Genomic DNA, 17,795 nt, shown 5'->3' with positions numbered 1-17,795 from the left:
GAATCTAATAGTAGATCCCGGGACCATCCACGTCTCCGAAATGGCCGCAATTGAAATAGATTCTTCTTGCAATGTATGCAAGAGATCTTCTTTTTTATTTAAAATGCTATGGCTGTTCCACTGCAGAATCCTCATCTGAGGAGCCATGGTGGTGGTTAAGTAGGGAGGTTATATTTAGAAGTTGATGGGCGACGTTGGACGGTATTTGTGGATTGTTTTGAAGGATCGATACTAGAATACTCAATATGGTAGATATAATTGTATTGTTCGATGTTGGGACTGTGCTAGGAAAAGCATTCCCATTAGAACCAGATGGAAGTTGTCCATTCGGGAAATACAGAAGTGAAGGGTCATGATGAGGAACATTAGGTTTGGGAGGTAGTTTTTTTGACCTCGACTTCCTCTCTACTGATTTTTTGTAGGATATTGGCGCGGAGGGCGCGGGCATAACAACATTGACATTCGGTTTTGTCGTTTTAGAGACGATTTCTGCATAGGAAATCGTCGCTTTTCCGAACATTTTAGAAGCTTCAATATATGAAATGTTTCTGTCAGCCATCGTGTGTTTTATGTTTTGTTGCCTTTTAAGTTCAGGGCACAGCTTGCTGGTGGCAGAATGGTTACCAGAACAATTGAGGCATTTTATATCTTCAGCCGCCACCGTGCAGGATTCCCCATTGTGTGAGGAGCCACACTTGTAACAGCGCACAAGGGATCTACAGACAGTCTTTGTATGTCCGTACTTACAGCATTTAAAACACTGAATTGTCGGAAATACGTAGAGTTCTACGGAGAGGGACACATTGAAGATGGAAATGTGGGAAGGTAGAGATTTTGAGTCGAAGGTCAAAACCACCGTGCGGGAGGGTTTCCATTCGACTACGTCACCATTACTCGATCTGTAATTCAGTCGTCGAGCCTTGATTACTTTTCCGAATCCATGAGGTACCTCGGCATTCTCCACAATGTCCTGTTCAGACCAGTGCGAAGGGATGCCTTTGGTAACACCTTGTTTAGTTACTAGGAAAGTCGGAATGAAAACGTTATAATTATCTTTTTTAGCTATTTCTGATTTTACAAACGTATTGGCTTCGTTTGCCGTCTTAAACTCCACAGAAATACGGTTACGGCCGACGGACTTGATTCCGTTCCAGGCAGTCCGAATATTGTTTCTATGAAGAAATCGACCGAAGTCAATATCGTACAAGTTGGTTTGGGTGACGCCGTCTACTTGTACTTTTGTTACATGTACGATAAATGGAGCACGATCCATTCCATTGTACATGCGGGATTGGACTTTGGTAGGTGTGGTAATAGGCGGTAAAGTGTTTGTGACCTCTGGAGTACCTGGGTTTGTAGAAGCAGAGGGTCGGGGGCTAGGTGTTTTGTGTGGGAGGGGGCGGTCTGACTCAGAACTCGACTTCCTCTCCGAATTTATAAGTTTGAGTTTTTTTGATTTAGGCCTTATTGTAACAAATTCGGCGGGATCTGGAACAGTGTCCATTGTACCGTACGACGAATCTGATTGAGATCCATCCGGTGGATCCGGAGGTTTCTCTTTATCGTTCATTTATAACAAAAAATAAAAAGAAAGAAAAGTACAAAATAAGTTGTAAAAACCAAAAAAAAATTTGGCTACACGTGTATGGAAAAAATAATTGTTACCTGGTTATTAGGTTTCGGGACAGGGAACGAAAACAAACACAAACTACTGAAAACACTTAATAATAGATAAAAATTTTATGTACACCACTCTTTTTTTAACCAAATTAGTGAATTATTTCGACTTTTTAAGGAAAAAACACAATAATTATTATCTAAGACAAACAAAAACGACCGCCACCACTGTTAGTCATACAAGAAGATAATTTAAAAGGCTTGAATATTTAATGTACGTATATTTTTATCTGCTTCTTATTCTTTTCAAGCGAGTTCATATTAATTTACAGATTTTAATATATTGGGCATAATTATTGCTTTCCAATATATTTTCTTGTACAGTGGATACAGTATTTTGGTTTTTCAGGAATCTAGGTTTTTTAGAAATTCCAGACAGTAGCACTGACGTGAACTAAAAGGGTACACTATTTTTTCAACTATTAGATCGAATTGAAAATAATTTAATTGGTATTTCGGGTTTTATATTATTTTGTACTACATTTCATGTTTTCAAATCGCAACCGCAGTACTTCCAATATCAATACTAAATAGCTGCGATGAAAATATCAGGAATGAATTCTTGTTAATTTATTTTACTTTGAATGACGCATCTATTATTTTTCATTTCCATCCTTGTTTATATATTGGTTCACTTTACTCCACTTCTTCAGGATTTACACAGGCTACGTTTTTCACAATGAATGTAATCCAAACTCTGCTGGCTTATTATGTATGTAAAATTCACTATATACAACTATTACTCTGTTCTAGAATACCTAAAGGGAACTATGCATTCCAGATAAACTAGCTGGTGGATGTATTACACTTGAATTAGATACATATACGGCGAGATGAAAATTTATTATACCTCTGCGCATCCAGCGCACTAAATTCGATGAGCGCACATTTGCAGTCGCAGGCCCTACGGCACGGAATACACACTCCCAGCAAAAGTCCGAAACTGTAAGAGTGAAGTAATGTTACAGAAAAAACGTAAAAATCACTTGTTATTCTAAATCATTTGAAAAAATTCGTAGCATGGGATAGAAAAGTAAATTGTTTCACTAATTTCATGGTAGTTTAATTTTTTTAAATTTAATTATTCAAATAATCACTTTGCAAAGCGCCCTTGAGGTATTAAATTACGAAAATGGCGCTATATAAGTTAGCCATAATAATAATAATGGCAACATTTTTACAAAATCGTCATAGACTCAACAATCAAGTTAGCGTTTCTTCTGTGGTAAACTAATTTTGTAATTTTCTGTTGGATTCAAAAAATATTGACAAAATCTGCGATTCAAAATTTTGTTTGTGCCTACATGAAAGGAAAGGTTATTTCTGGATTTTATAATATTTTATTATATTAGGTAGTAATCACAATGCCTCGTACCAAAGCCACGAATAAAAATGGACCAAATTTTTATGGCGTAGACGAAAAGAGTGTTCTAGACGAATACAAAATACAAGGTAAGTTGGGCTGCTTGTCACAAGTCGGTGTTTTTTTTTTCAAATAAATATTTTCACAACAGGTATGTGATGTCGACGACTATATTCATTGAAATCTAATTCAGAAACGCCCTTTAAATCCAATCGATTGACACGGTTTTATCGATAGTTATTAGATTTTACGAAAAGTCGAAGATGTTAAGTTTCCCATATTTTACGCTAACATGCCAGTGAAAATATGTTTTGTTAAACGTTTCGTTTATATTACAATATTTGAGTTTGTCCAAATATTATACGCCATTAATAAAATATCATACACCAAGATACATTCAAATATTTTCCACAGAACATTATCAGATTTAAACATTTAGAAGAAAATCTATTTTTATGTTTCGGATGGATATCTCCGACAGCGTTAGCACATACTGGCTTCCAGAATCAACCTGCCTCTGGTCATGCCGATAGGAAGAGCTGTCCGGCAGCTGAACATGATCACTTTGGAGATGGACACCTTTCACATCAGTGAAGCTATGCTTAAGAGGCAAATACTCTTGCTATTGGAGAGTGTTATGCGTTCATAATATTGAGCCATAGCTTAAGGGTTCCTGGGCTGGTATTCTAAACGCTCTCACGGCCCTATTCTCGTATACATGCAAAATACCCGAGAAAAAACATTTTCTCGTGCCGCAAGAGTGGTTCAGAATAGCACCCCCTGCATGGTTCAGAATAGCACAGCCTGATATGTTGTCCCAATTTAATGTCTTTAATATATTATTTTATTTCCTATGTTGTTTTGTGACAGTTTTTTTTCTATTTTTAGAAACAGACTCAGTAATAGTAAAATATGTATTTTTTTTATAATCCATTTCCCAAAAAAAATATTTTCAAATCTCGTTAATCTATTGTAGCTGCTCTAAATCTAACTTACTTTGTCCCTGTTGAAATATTTTTATTATTAAATTTTGTGACTTCAAAAAAAAATTTCTCAAAACTCTAAAATGAAATTAACTTTATCTAAACTATATTTGAAAAAGTGGCCTCGTAATGTAATGGTCAGCGCGTTTACCTACCAAGCAAGAGGTCTCGGGTTCGATTATTGACATGGTTGATATGAAATATTTATTTAAGAGGGTATTTTTACGCCAGAATATTTCATAGTCCCTGGACTGGTACCTGAAGCGCAAGACTGATCATCTTATCTTCATGTAACAAAAAAATTTATCAAGATACCCTGCGATTGTTATACCGATGCAGTTCCCTATGCACCATTAGGTGTGAAAAGGAAATGGTTATGATATTATAAAATACCTCTCCACTTTTTTCCTCATCCCCAACCTTCTTACATTGCTCTTCTTTTCTTATTTATTGTTTATCATGTTCTATCATTATATTTGTACTTTTTTTATCTGGTTTTTCCTGATAAAAAGGGGCCCTTTTTCACTTTTTAAAATTTGCTATTTTTGAATGTGCAAAAATTTACATTCTTATTTTTATCACGCGACGTTTGATAAATTTTCCACAGTGGTTTAAAAAAGATTGGCCGAAAACGTGACGTTTGCTATGGGACAAATGCCACGTATTACATTACCGTGCCGTACTTGTATGCGACGTTTGTTAGGAGCGCACCCGGCGAGCATGACTTGTGATGCCAAATTGACGTGGCGCCAACTGTGAGCCGCTTTTTATATATTGATAGTTCATTAGAATAATAGAAATCCGCCCCGAATATTTATGTATTGATAGTTCATTAGAATCGTAAAAATCCGCCCTGAATATTTAAGATATTTTCAACATTATCCCCGATTCGTGAAATTACCTAACTGTTGTTCCCTATTTGATGTTTTTAGTAAATCAATCTCTAAAAAGGGTAAAACAATTAGCTGAAATTGCCATCGCGAGGTTGGAGGAAAAACAGGCGGTAATTCTGGCCAGCCTCAGCGAAGCAGATCTAAAAAAAACTGTCAAACAATATGTAAGTACATTTATTTGTTTATTTATTCATCAACGGACAATGTCCAATCTTTACACATTTACATAATTTTTAATTATATTGTCCACCAAATACAATACAGTTGAAATGTGGGTTTTTAGAACAAAAAATAAAAAGCGAAGAAATGGTTCGAAATTAGACTGTGGATACTCGCTCTCTTAATTTTTTTTAATTTAATTTTTTTGTTTGTTTTTCCATACATATATTATTTACATAGAAATATAATTACAAAAATACATCTTAAAATTCGGTAGTCAGATGGCAGAAGGGACCATCTGTAATTTTCAAAATTGTTCAGGAGAGCTGAAATATGTCTCAATTTCAAGACTTTAATCCACAAACCAAAATATTTTAGTGTTGCTTTTCAATAATAAATTACCATTCTAAATGACGCTGATTTAAAAAAAATAATTCTGCGTGTATTTACTGAAATATTATTTAAAACTTTTGAAAACTAAAACATAGACAAAAATACAGATGGTCCCTTCTGCCATTTGACTACCGAATTAAGCTATAACATAAATTGGAAAAAAATGCCCACGAAGACTTCAGCACTTCAGCTTCTGAGTTTGGGCCATTCCTTTTTCAATTATTAAAAACTTTATATCATATAAATATGGTATGACATGACCATGAAAAGAAAAATAAAAGAAAAACTAAATTAACATATGCTGATATTACGAAAACATGCAGTATGCATTTATTTTTAAGGTTGGTTGGAAGAAATGACCATTTGGCAATAAGTCCGCCAACGTCAAAATATTTACTATGTACAAGTAGTTAATTAAATAAATAAAATTATTTATAAAATGTTTCAGAGAAGTGAAGGATACTCCTTACACAGTCTTCTGGCGCCATTATCACAAAGCACAAACTCCAATATATTATCATCTATTCAAAAAGATGACGGTAAGAAACAATATATTCTATTTTTACTCTAGGTACATTAACTTCTAGCATGTGGTATGTGGTATCCTAATGCGGAAATAAATTCCGGTGCACGGTTGAAATAACATTTTAAAACATTTTTTGTATCCAATTTCCCGTAGGGCTGAAGTTCCTCATTCAGAAGTTTGCCATAAAGAATAAATTTTACATGGCACATATTCATTTACAAAACCTCGTTTTTACATTTCTCAATTTTACGTTTTTCCACTTTTTACGCCGAAATGTTTAGGTCCCATTTTGTTTCCATACACTCTCATTCAAATATTCCCCCAATAACGGTTTTTTACGTTTTTCATAAACCCGGGTTTACGTTGAAATATTTTCGAAACACATTCGTTCTGTCAAAAGACGCCGAGCCGCGCGCCGCCGCGTTTGCCAAAGTGGTGAATAAAATCAAGGTAAATAAAAAGATGTGTGAATTGTTGTCTCAAACTAAATTCAAAATAGGTACAGTGTAATTGACCATTTTGTTTAAGTGTCTAATTTTGTCATTTTTACTCAATTGTGACATGCGGTTGACGCATGTTTAGGAAGAATGAAGTCTTTACATCAATAAATTACGACGCAGAAAGATTAAAAATTTGGCAATATTATTTGAAGTTATAACATAATTTGGAAAGAGATTGTTTAAACAGTTATGATAAAAGTGTGAAACAGTTTAGCCGCAATGTAAATGACAGTCGAAATTCTGTGGTGCCATACTAAAAAAAGTGATACCATGTAAACAAAATTTCCCAATATTTAGGGAAAAAAATCATTGTATGCATAAAATGCATGCGTATGTATGTATGTTAATTATTTTTTTTAATTCAATAAAAAAAAACACATTGTGATATTGATTAAAAAAATCCCCAATTATGACCGTTTTTACAATTTTTCTACAGTTTTTCATTTCCTCACTTTAGTGTTTTCTCAGTTTAACACTTCTTTTGTTGCTGCTATTTTTATGTTAAAATGAGCTTCCACAATATATCTACCAAATCATTAATAAATAAATAAACCGAATGTACCTATAGTCCTTGAAATATAGCTTGATTAAAATAACCACTGCCAAAATAATGTCAATAGTGATGGAAAATCCTGATCACTGATCATGTACCGATCAAATCGATTTTATCAGGTTTTTCATGCAAAACATGAAACTGTGTTTCCGAAAATTGATAAAAAACGCAAAAACAAGCCTATTAAGGCGTGTTTAAAACAAGTATTCACCAAAAATAAGACATTTATACTTTTTTCATGAACAACATCACATGAATTATTTTTTTATTCAATCAATTTGTCCCATCTCTAACATTTTTGCAATCTAACAATAATGTAACCTTGTAAGAACGTCGTTAATAATTAGGTTTATTTTAGTTTTAAAGCTGATTTTAAACATTTATGTTGATTTATATGTCAAGTATTGTATTAAAAAAATAAATTAACATTTGCTTGCCGTCAGCGTTACGCTCGTGATGTAATGGTCAGCGCGTTTGCCTAGCAAGCGAGAGGTCTCAGGTTCGATTCCCGACATGGTTGATATGAAATATTATTTAAAAGGGTGTTTTTACACTAGAATATTTCATAGTCCCTGGACTGGTACCTGAAGCGTAAGACTGATCACCTTACCTTCGTGTAACAACTAAGATCAAGATACTCTGCGATTGGTGTACCGATGCAGTGCCCTATGCACCATTCGGTGTGGAAAGGGAATGATGGAGATGATGATGATGCCGTCAATGAATGGGCAGAACTGATCGAGATTAGCGGAGGAGAACCTCTGACGTCACACGCGGAGTTGTTTCAGAAATAAAAAACTTAAAAAAAATCATAGCGCTGATGATACGATATGTAAAAATAAAAATTTTTGGCTTAGTTTAATAGACTAATAAAAAATAAAAAAATATAAAAAAATACAATAACCACTGAACTTTCTCCTTGAATTAACAATAAATTATGTATTGTAATATAATTAGTGTTAAATACAAAATCTTCTGTGATTTTTAGATGTGTAATTTTTATTTCGGTTGGAAAATTTTAGATGGCTAGTTTTTATTTAAGATATGTCATTTTTATTTTAGATAGATAATTTTATATGGATAATTTTCAATACTAGCAATGCATGTTTATACACCGGAATTGGGGCACCTGGGACAAAAACCAAAAATCCAATTTACCCTGATAAGAGAAAAATAAACAACATACATAATATTATTTATATCACTACAGAGATGGGTAGAATTTTTGTTTCAAGATTATGGATATTCGAGCGTTTACAGGGCTTACAGCTTTACAGCCTTCCCTGTTTCATGACATATATACTAAAACCAAAAATGTCACCGATATGGATATTCGCTAATAAGCAGAATGGGGAATGTTGTAGAATTCTACATAAAAGTGGCCACTTGAACCCAACCTATGACAGGTCATAAGCCCTGTAAACGCTCGAATATCCATAATCTTGAAACAAAAATTCTACCCATCTCTGTAGTGATATAAATAATAATATACCTATTCCCCCTTGGGATAAAAAACCCAGAATTGTGTGTGTATAAATATGTAAATATATATAAACATACCAAAAATAATATTGTGTAAATAACATACATAATAATTTGGATTATATTTTTCTACTAACATTTCTTGGTGGAATGACATTTTAATTATAATAATAAAATGTATTATTATTTTATGTTTTTTTTCTTTAAATATTCTATGTTTTTATTTTTTTTCTCATATACTCGTATATTTAAAATTATATATACTCTTATAAATAAACAACTACAACAGTGTAAGTCACTCTCCAAGAACAAGAGTTAGTCTCTTCTTTTGGAGAGTTACAGTGATAACATTTACTAGATGTATAAAAGTATATCTAGAGAATTTTTTTAAAATTTAAAAAAATATGTTTCCACTTTTATTTATATTTTTTACCATTCACTAGGTTTTTTATTCCCATAATTATATGTATATTTTTTTTATTTATTCATTTTTTTCACATTAATAACAATAATTGATAATTAAAAAAATGTGACCTCACTTGGGTCATCCGTGTCGAGGACAATTAACTATATAATTTTTTTTTTACATGTGAGAATATACAAAGAAGACTAAATATACAGAGATACAACAAAATGTTCGGACAGTTTTAAACACTATGTAATAATGTTCATATTTAATTTCTGTATACCTATATTATTTATATTATAAAACGCGCAATAAAAGAACAAAAACATAACATTCTATCTGGCTTCGATACGCTCCCACTTGCTTTTTAAAGATGCTCACACTTACACACACCTGAACACTTACTCCCACACAAACATACCTCTACATTTACTTATATACAAACACACCCTTTTGTTGTACCACAATTTAATACGTATGATTTTTATTTAGAAACTTCGCTGGTCTGTCTTTACACATTATCTTTATCATGTCATTTAATCATTGTTGACTGTATGTTTCTGTAAAATAAATAAAATATAAATAAATTAATAAAATGTACTTTACTAATTTTTAAAAAGTAAATCATTAATTTTCACTGAAAACAGCGAGAACTGGTTCAAGTCGCTAATATAAATTGGCTCGCCATGCGTCTCCTTTTGCTTCTCCTTACTCCCGGGCTAACTAACTCTTGTCTCCCTTCTAACCCGGTGTGGGTGGGTGCGTGGCGCGCTATTGCACCGCACAGGCTATGTTACAGAGGGCGGTCGCGTGGCCGGCAGCGGCAGCGGGGACCGGGGCTGCGCCCAAGCGGGGCCCAAGAAGAGACCTTCGCGCCGCATGTCGCGGAGCCTCTCGCGATCCAATGTAAAAAAATGTAAGTTCATACTGATGTATATTTTAAATATGTAGCTGTAATATTCAGGTTCTCTCAAATATTACTATCTTGGTAACAAACTACATACCAGTAATGACAGTAATCTTTTATAACTATTGTCCACAGCCTGCAAGATACGAAATTATTATTGTTATGGATAACTTATATAGCGCCATTTTCGTAATATACTTCAAGGGCGCTTAACAAAGTAATTCTAAAGATAAATAAATTTAATTGAAGCTTTTAAATTTGTAATTTTTTTTTTTTTTAATATTTTGACATCACATGCTAAAGATTTATTCAAACGATTAGAGAGAACAAGTGGGTTTTAAGTTTTGTTCCGAAACATCATTTCACATTCACAGCCTCGCACCTCTGCTGCGGGAGAGCATTCCATGCCACAGCGCCTGCGACCGCAAATGCGCGTTCACTAAATTTAGTGCGCTGTTTGCGTAGAGGTATAATAACTTTTCCTCTCGCCGTAAATGTAGCTGATCTAAGCGTGAGACGCCTGTCAGCTAGTTTATCTGGAATGCATAGTTCCCTTAGATATTCTGGAGCAGAGTTGTGCAGTGACTTATTCATAAGCCAACAGAGTTTGTATTCCACCCTCTGTGGAAAACATGGCCAGTGTAATTCCCGAAGTAGTGGAGTGATATGACTGAACTTAGGGATTCCAAAAATAAGTCTCGCTACGGCATTCAATACAGACTGTAGGTTAGTCATTTTGTTCATTGGTAGACCTGCATAGATACCATTACAATAATTGACTCTAGACACTGCAAACGTATTTATTAATTGACGGGCGGCATCAACCGTCAAATTTTTGCGTATGCATTTAATTTGTCTCAGCTGGTAGAAGCATGAACTTATCGTTCTACTAATTTGAGCATCAAGAGAAAAGTCAGAATTAAATAAGACTCCCAGTAGCTTAACGGTGGGTAAAGCGGTACTCCCTACATCGGGTAGTGCCGTATCCTGAATCAAATTCTGTCTGTCGTCTGGCTGAAGCCACCTATAATTGTTCCGTTTTTGATGGGTTTAACGTTAGTTTGTTTTCAGCCATCCAGTTTCCTATTTTCTTAATGCATCATTAGGATAATCGAGAACTTGATATGTGAAGAGCCACAGCAAAATACCATTGTTGCGCCGGTAATATTTGTTAACCTTTAACCCCTGTGTGAAAATACCGAGGTTAGGAAATGATTACCTGATAATCACCATCTCTTTTCATCTTATTAAAATTATATGTGTGTCTTAGCGATCTGTTTAGATTAAATCTCTTTCTCTCAAATTAATATTTTATATGTTTGTCTCAGAATAAAGATATTTTGTCATTTTCGGAGATCCTCATGGACAAAATATTTTATTTAAAATTATCTAATATATATTTTTTTTCTTGTGTTAAAGTTTACTTGAAGATTACAAAAAAATTCACAATAGTAGTTGCTGAGATATTAATTAATTAAGTGCAATTTGCAAATGTTTGAGTATGTCCAAATGCTTGTAGACTGGCTGCATTTCCTCCCTAGGGAGTTATTAATATTAAAATTTATTTAACAGAGAGGGAAAACATTTTTGAGAAGTGAATATGGAAGTCTAGGCATTTACAGGGCTTATGACCTGTCATTGGCTGGTTTAAGTGGCCACTTTACTCACAGTGTAACATTCACCATTCTGCCCATGTTTGAACATCCACATTTCCTCAACTCTTCCATCTGTTGACTTTTGTGAAGTAAAAGAGCTGAAACCTTTATCACGCGGGTGAGATTCATCTGGCTGAACCAAATCACCTACTAGGCAACGCCTGAAAACAATATTCCAATTTTCATACTTCTTCTTTTACCAGGTAGTTAATACAACAATGTTTGATTATGTCCAAATGCTTGTAGACTGGCTGGATTTCCTCCCTAGGGAGATATTCATATTTAAATTTATAATAAACCAGCCGATGACAGGTCATGAGCCCTGTAAATACCTAGACTTCCATATTCCCTTCTCAAAAATGTTTTCCCTCTCTGTTGAAATAAATTTTAATATGCAATTTGGAACGCCGGTTCACCACGAGACCAGGTGGGTTAAGTAACATTTGAAAAATTTGTTCATGGGATAAATAAAACGATGCATCTTTTTTTATGATGGATGTTTTAATACTTTTTTTTATTGAAAACCAAAAGGAACGTTATGTAATTTATTTTATTATAAAATGGAGCAACAAAAATGACGACAAAAGATTCGTATTCAAGAATAACAGAAACTCCTCGGTGTAGGGATGTCACCTATGCTCGAAATGTGTGGCGTCCATAGAATTAGTGATCATAAACATCGTCTTTTCAATTTCCCTCTGTTCTGTTTGTTATCAGCATCTCACAACAGTGGCACTATGCCCCCGCCGTCCACGGCCTACAGGGCGGGAGGGCGCAGGGGCCGCCGCAGCTCCAGCACCTCGGCCCTGCAGCGCCCCTACCAGACCCCCTGCAGCAACCGCATGAGGAACTTCCCGCCCATCACACCCAAGGTACACGACTAGGCACCCTGGCATGCTAATGTGGCCTGATGTAGACCTGGTGTGGACTAATATTTATTGGGTTGTGGTCCTGTGGCCAGTGTCTCGGACTCACGGACCAAATGTCTGTGGTTCGAAGCCCACTCTACCCCAACTTGATTCGATTTTCTAATAGTGAGTTATTTACAACTCGTTGAAAATGGCCCTCAAAATAAAATTTTTGGGTAAATCAGAAGAACGCAAATATTACTTATTTAAAAAAATAAATAATATGAGCTACTGTGTCTCTATTAGGAGCTACGGTGGCGGCCTGATGAGAGCTGCCGTGTTTATGGACTACAGTGGCCCGAAGTTATGGTTCCATAGTCTGATGTAGGACCAGTGTGGCCCGATGTAGGGTTTTAAAAAAAATATATTTTGGCTTTTACCATTCTTGGTAAAACTAGCCAGAAACAAAACAGTGTTTACTTATGTTAAATGGGAGCAAAACAATATTACAGACAAGACAGAAAAAACAGATATACCTTAAACATTTTTAAAATAGGTACATGGAACATAATAGATCTTAAAATTAAAATTACAACAATTGGAAATAAAACGTAAATTGCAATAATAATATGCATTATTACGAAAAACACCCAAAACCCTGATATTTTACAACAAAAATATATAATGAAACCTATTTGGCATAGGTTTACTATTATAGAGATAAAGCTAATTTGTGAAAACTTATTTCTATTTACATAATAAGAGCTTAATAATTATTTGATGATTATATTTTACAACATTTTATAACATTATGTAGCAATGAATTAATATATACATTTTAAAATATGTTACAGACAAAGTTATTATTTAAAATCATTAAGATCTATATATACGAGGGTTGTGTAAAAAATAAGGTTCCCAACGTTAAAAACTCGCCGCACGAAATGCTAGACGAAATCCGGCAACACCGCTGTGTGCGCTACCTCCCCCACTCTAGATCCCGCCTTAGTAAAACTCGCTGCCAAGTTCAGTGCCGGAATGACAGCCATCCGCGGTGGAGCCCCCTGATCGCCGTCACCGCCAGGTGCGAAGTTCGTGCAGTAATCCGATTTTTGCACGCTAAAAAGTTAACGGGGAAGCTTGTATCAGCATTCAACACGTCCACAAATGGTGTAGGGAGTTTTCCGATGGGCGCACAGACATCGACGATGAGCAAAGAAGCGGAAGGTTATCGATCTCAGACAAAGTTGTGTCGAAGATTGAGCGAATTCGTTTGGAAGATCGGAGGATAACGATTCGGGAACATTATTGCGAGACCTTGAAAAAACTCAGAAGAGCCATCCAAAATCGCCGGAGAGGAAGACTGACGAAAGGCGTTAGACTGCACCACGACAATGCGCGCCCGCACGTCTCTCTCTCGCTCGCCAAAACAAGAATTTAATCGAAAATTTTGTCTGGGATCTCGTTGAACAGGCTCCCTACAGCCCTGATCTTGCACCGAGTGACTTCCACTTGTTTCCAAAATTAAAGCAACATTTGGGTGCACAACGTTTCGAGACTGATGAAGAGTGCAGGAAGCGGTCACCAAATTCCTCCACGGACTGGCGGCGGACTTCTTTGAAGCTGGATTCCAAAAGAGGATTAGTCATCAACAAAAATGCGTTAAAATCTGGTGATGTTGAAAAATAGTTAAGAAATTAAGCTTTCCAATGATGTATTTTTCAGTTCAAATAAAAAATGCCTTTAACCTGAAAAAAAATGAAGAACCATTTTTTTTACACAACCCTCGGACATACTGTTATCAGATAAATATTTACATATTGCAGAAATTATACCCCAGTTTCTTATATATGAAAGTAAAATTTTGATGTTAATTGGTTAATTTAAAAACATTCTAAAATAATACCATTTATTATTTTAGAATGTTTTTTAGTAAATTTTCCGATTTTTCTCTACCAAAACCCAGTAACCTATTTTTTATAAATTTATTTAATTAATTTTATTTTATTTTATTTATTTCGAATACAAACAGATGTACAGGTTAAATTAATATAAATAAAAACTATTAAAAATGCATACATATTAGGGCCTGCCAACCAATTATATGTATTCACTAAATTATACTGCAATAAAGCGACTCTGTTTAAAGTTTAAACTATATAAAGAATAAAAAATATACTATTTATAAAAATAAAAGAAATATGGACAAAACAAGGAGATAGCAAGAAAAGAGACAAAACGTCTATTCTCTGTTATTCTGAATCAAGCCTATTAGTTCTCTTATGTACCTATTATATGGAGTGTCAAATATATCAAGACTATTGAAATTCTCGTTAAATGATTCAAATGTACGAAGATCGTAGAATGTGTCCGATGATTAGTTTTAATATTACGAATATAGAAAATATCAGAGAGTCTAGTTGGTCCGGAGGGAACACGCTAAGCAAGTAGATGAATTAGTTCTGGGGAAACAAATCTAGTTAATGGTTTTGCAATGTTCGGGTAACATATTGAATATTTTGGGGCCCAGAAGCCTGAAGTTACTTTGCTTGAGTTCAGAGTTTGTGGTAGACCCTCATATTTGTTGTTTTTACACGTTGGTAATTTTCTTCAAAAGGTTCCTTTGAAAACTATGAATAATGTTTTCCCTATGTAACTAAGCTAACAGCTGCCACAGATGTCCTCACTCTTTCTATAGATTTTGACCCCTTTTCACAGTATAATATATTTTACTTGTCCGGTATTCGTAGGTCGCCCCTAACACACCCATGACGGTGCTGAGAAGACCGAGACAGGGGGAGATGGTTATGTCTTTATCAGGAAGTCCACTTCTTCTAGTAAGGTAAGCTTTAAAAGAAATTTTATTTTTATAATTTTTCATTTGATTTAAAAAATATTTTTAATTTTATTGTAAAATTATAACAACATAACAATAAATGGCCTTTTTACAGTTTGTTCTAGGGTACTTTTTCACATAACATGAACTTCTTATATATGTGTAAACGAGCTGAACCCGGCAATGCTTTTCTATTGTTAGATTTAAGCATTTAAGTATAATAATAATATTTGGCTGATTTATATAGCGCCATTTTTGTAAAAAATCACCTCAAGGGCGCTTTACAATTGTATATCTAAACTTACATTCTAACTAAACTAAATGATACATTATATTTCCAGATTTAAAATTGAGGGTATGATAGTTTAAAGAAGTCGGATTTTAGTTGGGATCTGAACTGACTGGGACTGTCGATGATTCGTAAGTTTGAAGGCAATTGGTTCCAGGCAGAGGGGCCGGCGGCGGCAAAAGCACGATCTCCAAATCTAGTGTTTGGGGAGCGCCGGATTTCAACAAGTTTTCCTCTTCCTGAATCAAATGCTGACCTAAAAGTAGATTTTCTTTGACACGTATTTTCCCTAATACAAAGGTCCGATGGGTATTTTGGAGCCATTTCACGAAGGGATTTGAATACTGTCCAGCACAGCTTGTATTTTATTCTCTCTGGGCTTTTTAACCAGTGCAAATCTCGAAGATGTTGTGAGATGTGAGAATATTTTTTTACTCCCGTAATAAGCCTCGCTGCTGCATTGAAAACAGATGAAAACAGAATATACTCGAATATAGATTAAATGAACACAATCGAAAGTTCGGTATTAGGCTGAAATTAGATATGAACATATACATTATTCAACAATGTTCCAAATGTTGGCAGACAGCCTGGATTTCCTCCCTTAGTTATTTAGATCTAAATTTGCTGCAACACCGAGGGGAATTTATTTAATTATTTAAACGCCTTTTAGGCTTTTACATGTTTTACATACACATATACAAATAATGACAGACATGTATTTTATACAGAAGTAGCAAAAAATATAAATGAATTTTAGAAGAAAAAGAAAAATATTAAAAATATCATCTTTACATATAAGTATAAAAAAAGGCTTCACTAAACATATAGTACATACATATATTGCAGTAGAAAGAACAGAAGTGCATTTTTAAATATGAAGACAGAAATGCATTTTATACAAGAGCAACAAAAAATAAAAATGAATTAAGAAGAGTAAGAAAAATAAAAAAAGAATTATTACATATCAGTAGAAAAAAAATTAAAAAATATATGATCATACATACATATATTGCAGTGAATATGGAAGTCTAGGCATTTACTCGGCTTATGATCTGTCATTGACTGGTTTAAGTGGCCACTTTACACACTGTAACATTCACCATTCTGCCTATGTTTAAACATCCAAATTTCCTCAACTCTTCCATCTGCTGACTTTCGTGAAGTATGCCTGGTCATAAGGCCTGTAAATGTCTAGAATCCATAATTCCTTCTCTAAAATGTCCTCGTCATAATGACTCACTAGGGGGTGAAATCCAGGCTTTTGTCTATAAACATTTGGACAAACTCAAAATGTTGCAATGTGTAAATATGTTTTCTCGCAGCGCCTCCGGCGTCGACGAGATGGCCAACTGCAACATCCCCCTGTCCGACGGCACGGTGCTGTCGCTCGTGCCGCGGGCGCTGCGGCGGTCGCAAGTCACCCCCGCCGCGCGCTACCTCGGCCACGACACGTACCAGCAGCTGGCCACCCTGCGCAAGAACCTGGACATCGTCTGCCAGATGCGACCAAAGTGAACCGCTCTGATGATTTTATTCAGCCAAAAAAAATGTATTTTATTTGTGATTTTTTGTTTTGTGATTTTGAAATTCTTCACCGAATCTCCGAAATTGAACAGCCCGCGGCGACGTCAGGAGTTCTGATAGGTGAGTCAGTGACGTCAGAGGTTGTTCACTGACAGTTCTTCCAATTGGTTCGTTTACGGTGACTAAACCGGATATCCTTCAAAGCTGTCATATCATTGGATGGTTCATATGAACCAGTGAAGTCATTCAAAGTAGTGCGTTTTTATAAAAAAAAAAATTGTTCATTTTCCAGACATTTTGCCGCACAATTTAATGTTCCAATTTTTACCGCGCGCAAGATAACATTTTTTGTATCCAATTTCCCGTAGGGCTAAAGTACCTCATTATAATTTGTGCCCACTAAACGTGTTTAACACACTGGAAACAACGGGACAGAATGAATTTTGTAAATAAACCACTCATATATGTATTATATTAATTAACATTTATTATTTAAGTCTTATTTATTTTAATTATGTAACCACCTTTTTTTAAAGTTAAATGTTGTTTTTATACACAGGCTGTCCCGAAACTCAATGTATTCTCTTCGGGGGCTGATATGCCAGTTCACAACTCACAAGAATACATGGATACCCAATTTAAAAAAATGCCTCAAAGTCAATTTTTGTAGTTCTGAGGTATTTCAAGTTTAAGTTTTTATTCTGTTCCAGAAATGTTAAATGACAGAATTTCGGAAAATTGTAAATACGTATTGTAAAGTTTTTCTTCTTCTTTATTTTAAAACAAAAAAATACAAAA

The 17,795-nt window shown here is 34.7% G+C and overlaps 1 protein-coding gene across 3 annotated transcripts in view; it reads left to right on the top strand.

Annotated features, from left to right (window-relative positions):
• The window catches only part of LOC148275031 (borealin-like), a 22,615-nt gene extending 4,820 nt beyond the window's left edge, over positions 1-17,795 (top strand). The window contains exons 2-8 of one of the 3 annotated variants that reach the window (XM_088236233.1): positions 2,431-2,622; positions 4,956-5,080; positions 5,917-6,007; positions 9,735-9,851; positions 12,215-12,369; positions 15,096-15,187; positions 16,796-17,795. In XM_088236233.1, the coding sequence (XP_088092359.1) occupies positions 9,815-9,851; positions 12,215-12,369; positions 15,096-15,187; positions 16,796-16,988 (477 nt within the window). In that variant the 5' untranslated portion in view covers positions 2,431-2,622; positions 4,956-5,080; positions 5,917-6,007; positions 9,735-9,814 and the 3' untranslated portion in view covers positions 16,989-17,795. Of the gene's footprint in view, positions 1-2,430; positions 2,623-2,905; positions 3,130-4,955; positions 5,081-5,916; positions 6,008-9,722; positions 9,852-12,214; positions 12,370-15,095; positions 15,188-16,795 lie in introns of those variants that run through there. The other 2 variants (XM_088236232.1, XM_088236231.1) reach the window with 2 other exon arrangements.

Source organism: Micrasema longulum, unplaced genomic scaffold (assembly GCF_059751315.1).
Source record: "Micrasema longulum isolate JH-2025_06_02 unplaced genomic scaffold, ASM5975131v1 h1tg001527l, whole genome shotgun sequence".
In the NCBI taxonomy this organism is placed as follows: Eukaryota; Metazoa; Arthropoda; class Insecta; order Trichoptera; family Brachycentridae; genus Micrasema; species Micrasema longulum.
This window is presented reverse-complemented; position numbering and strand designations above follow the sequence as displayed.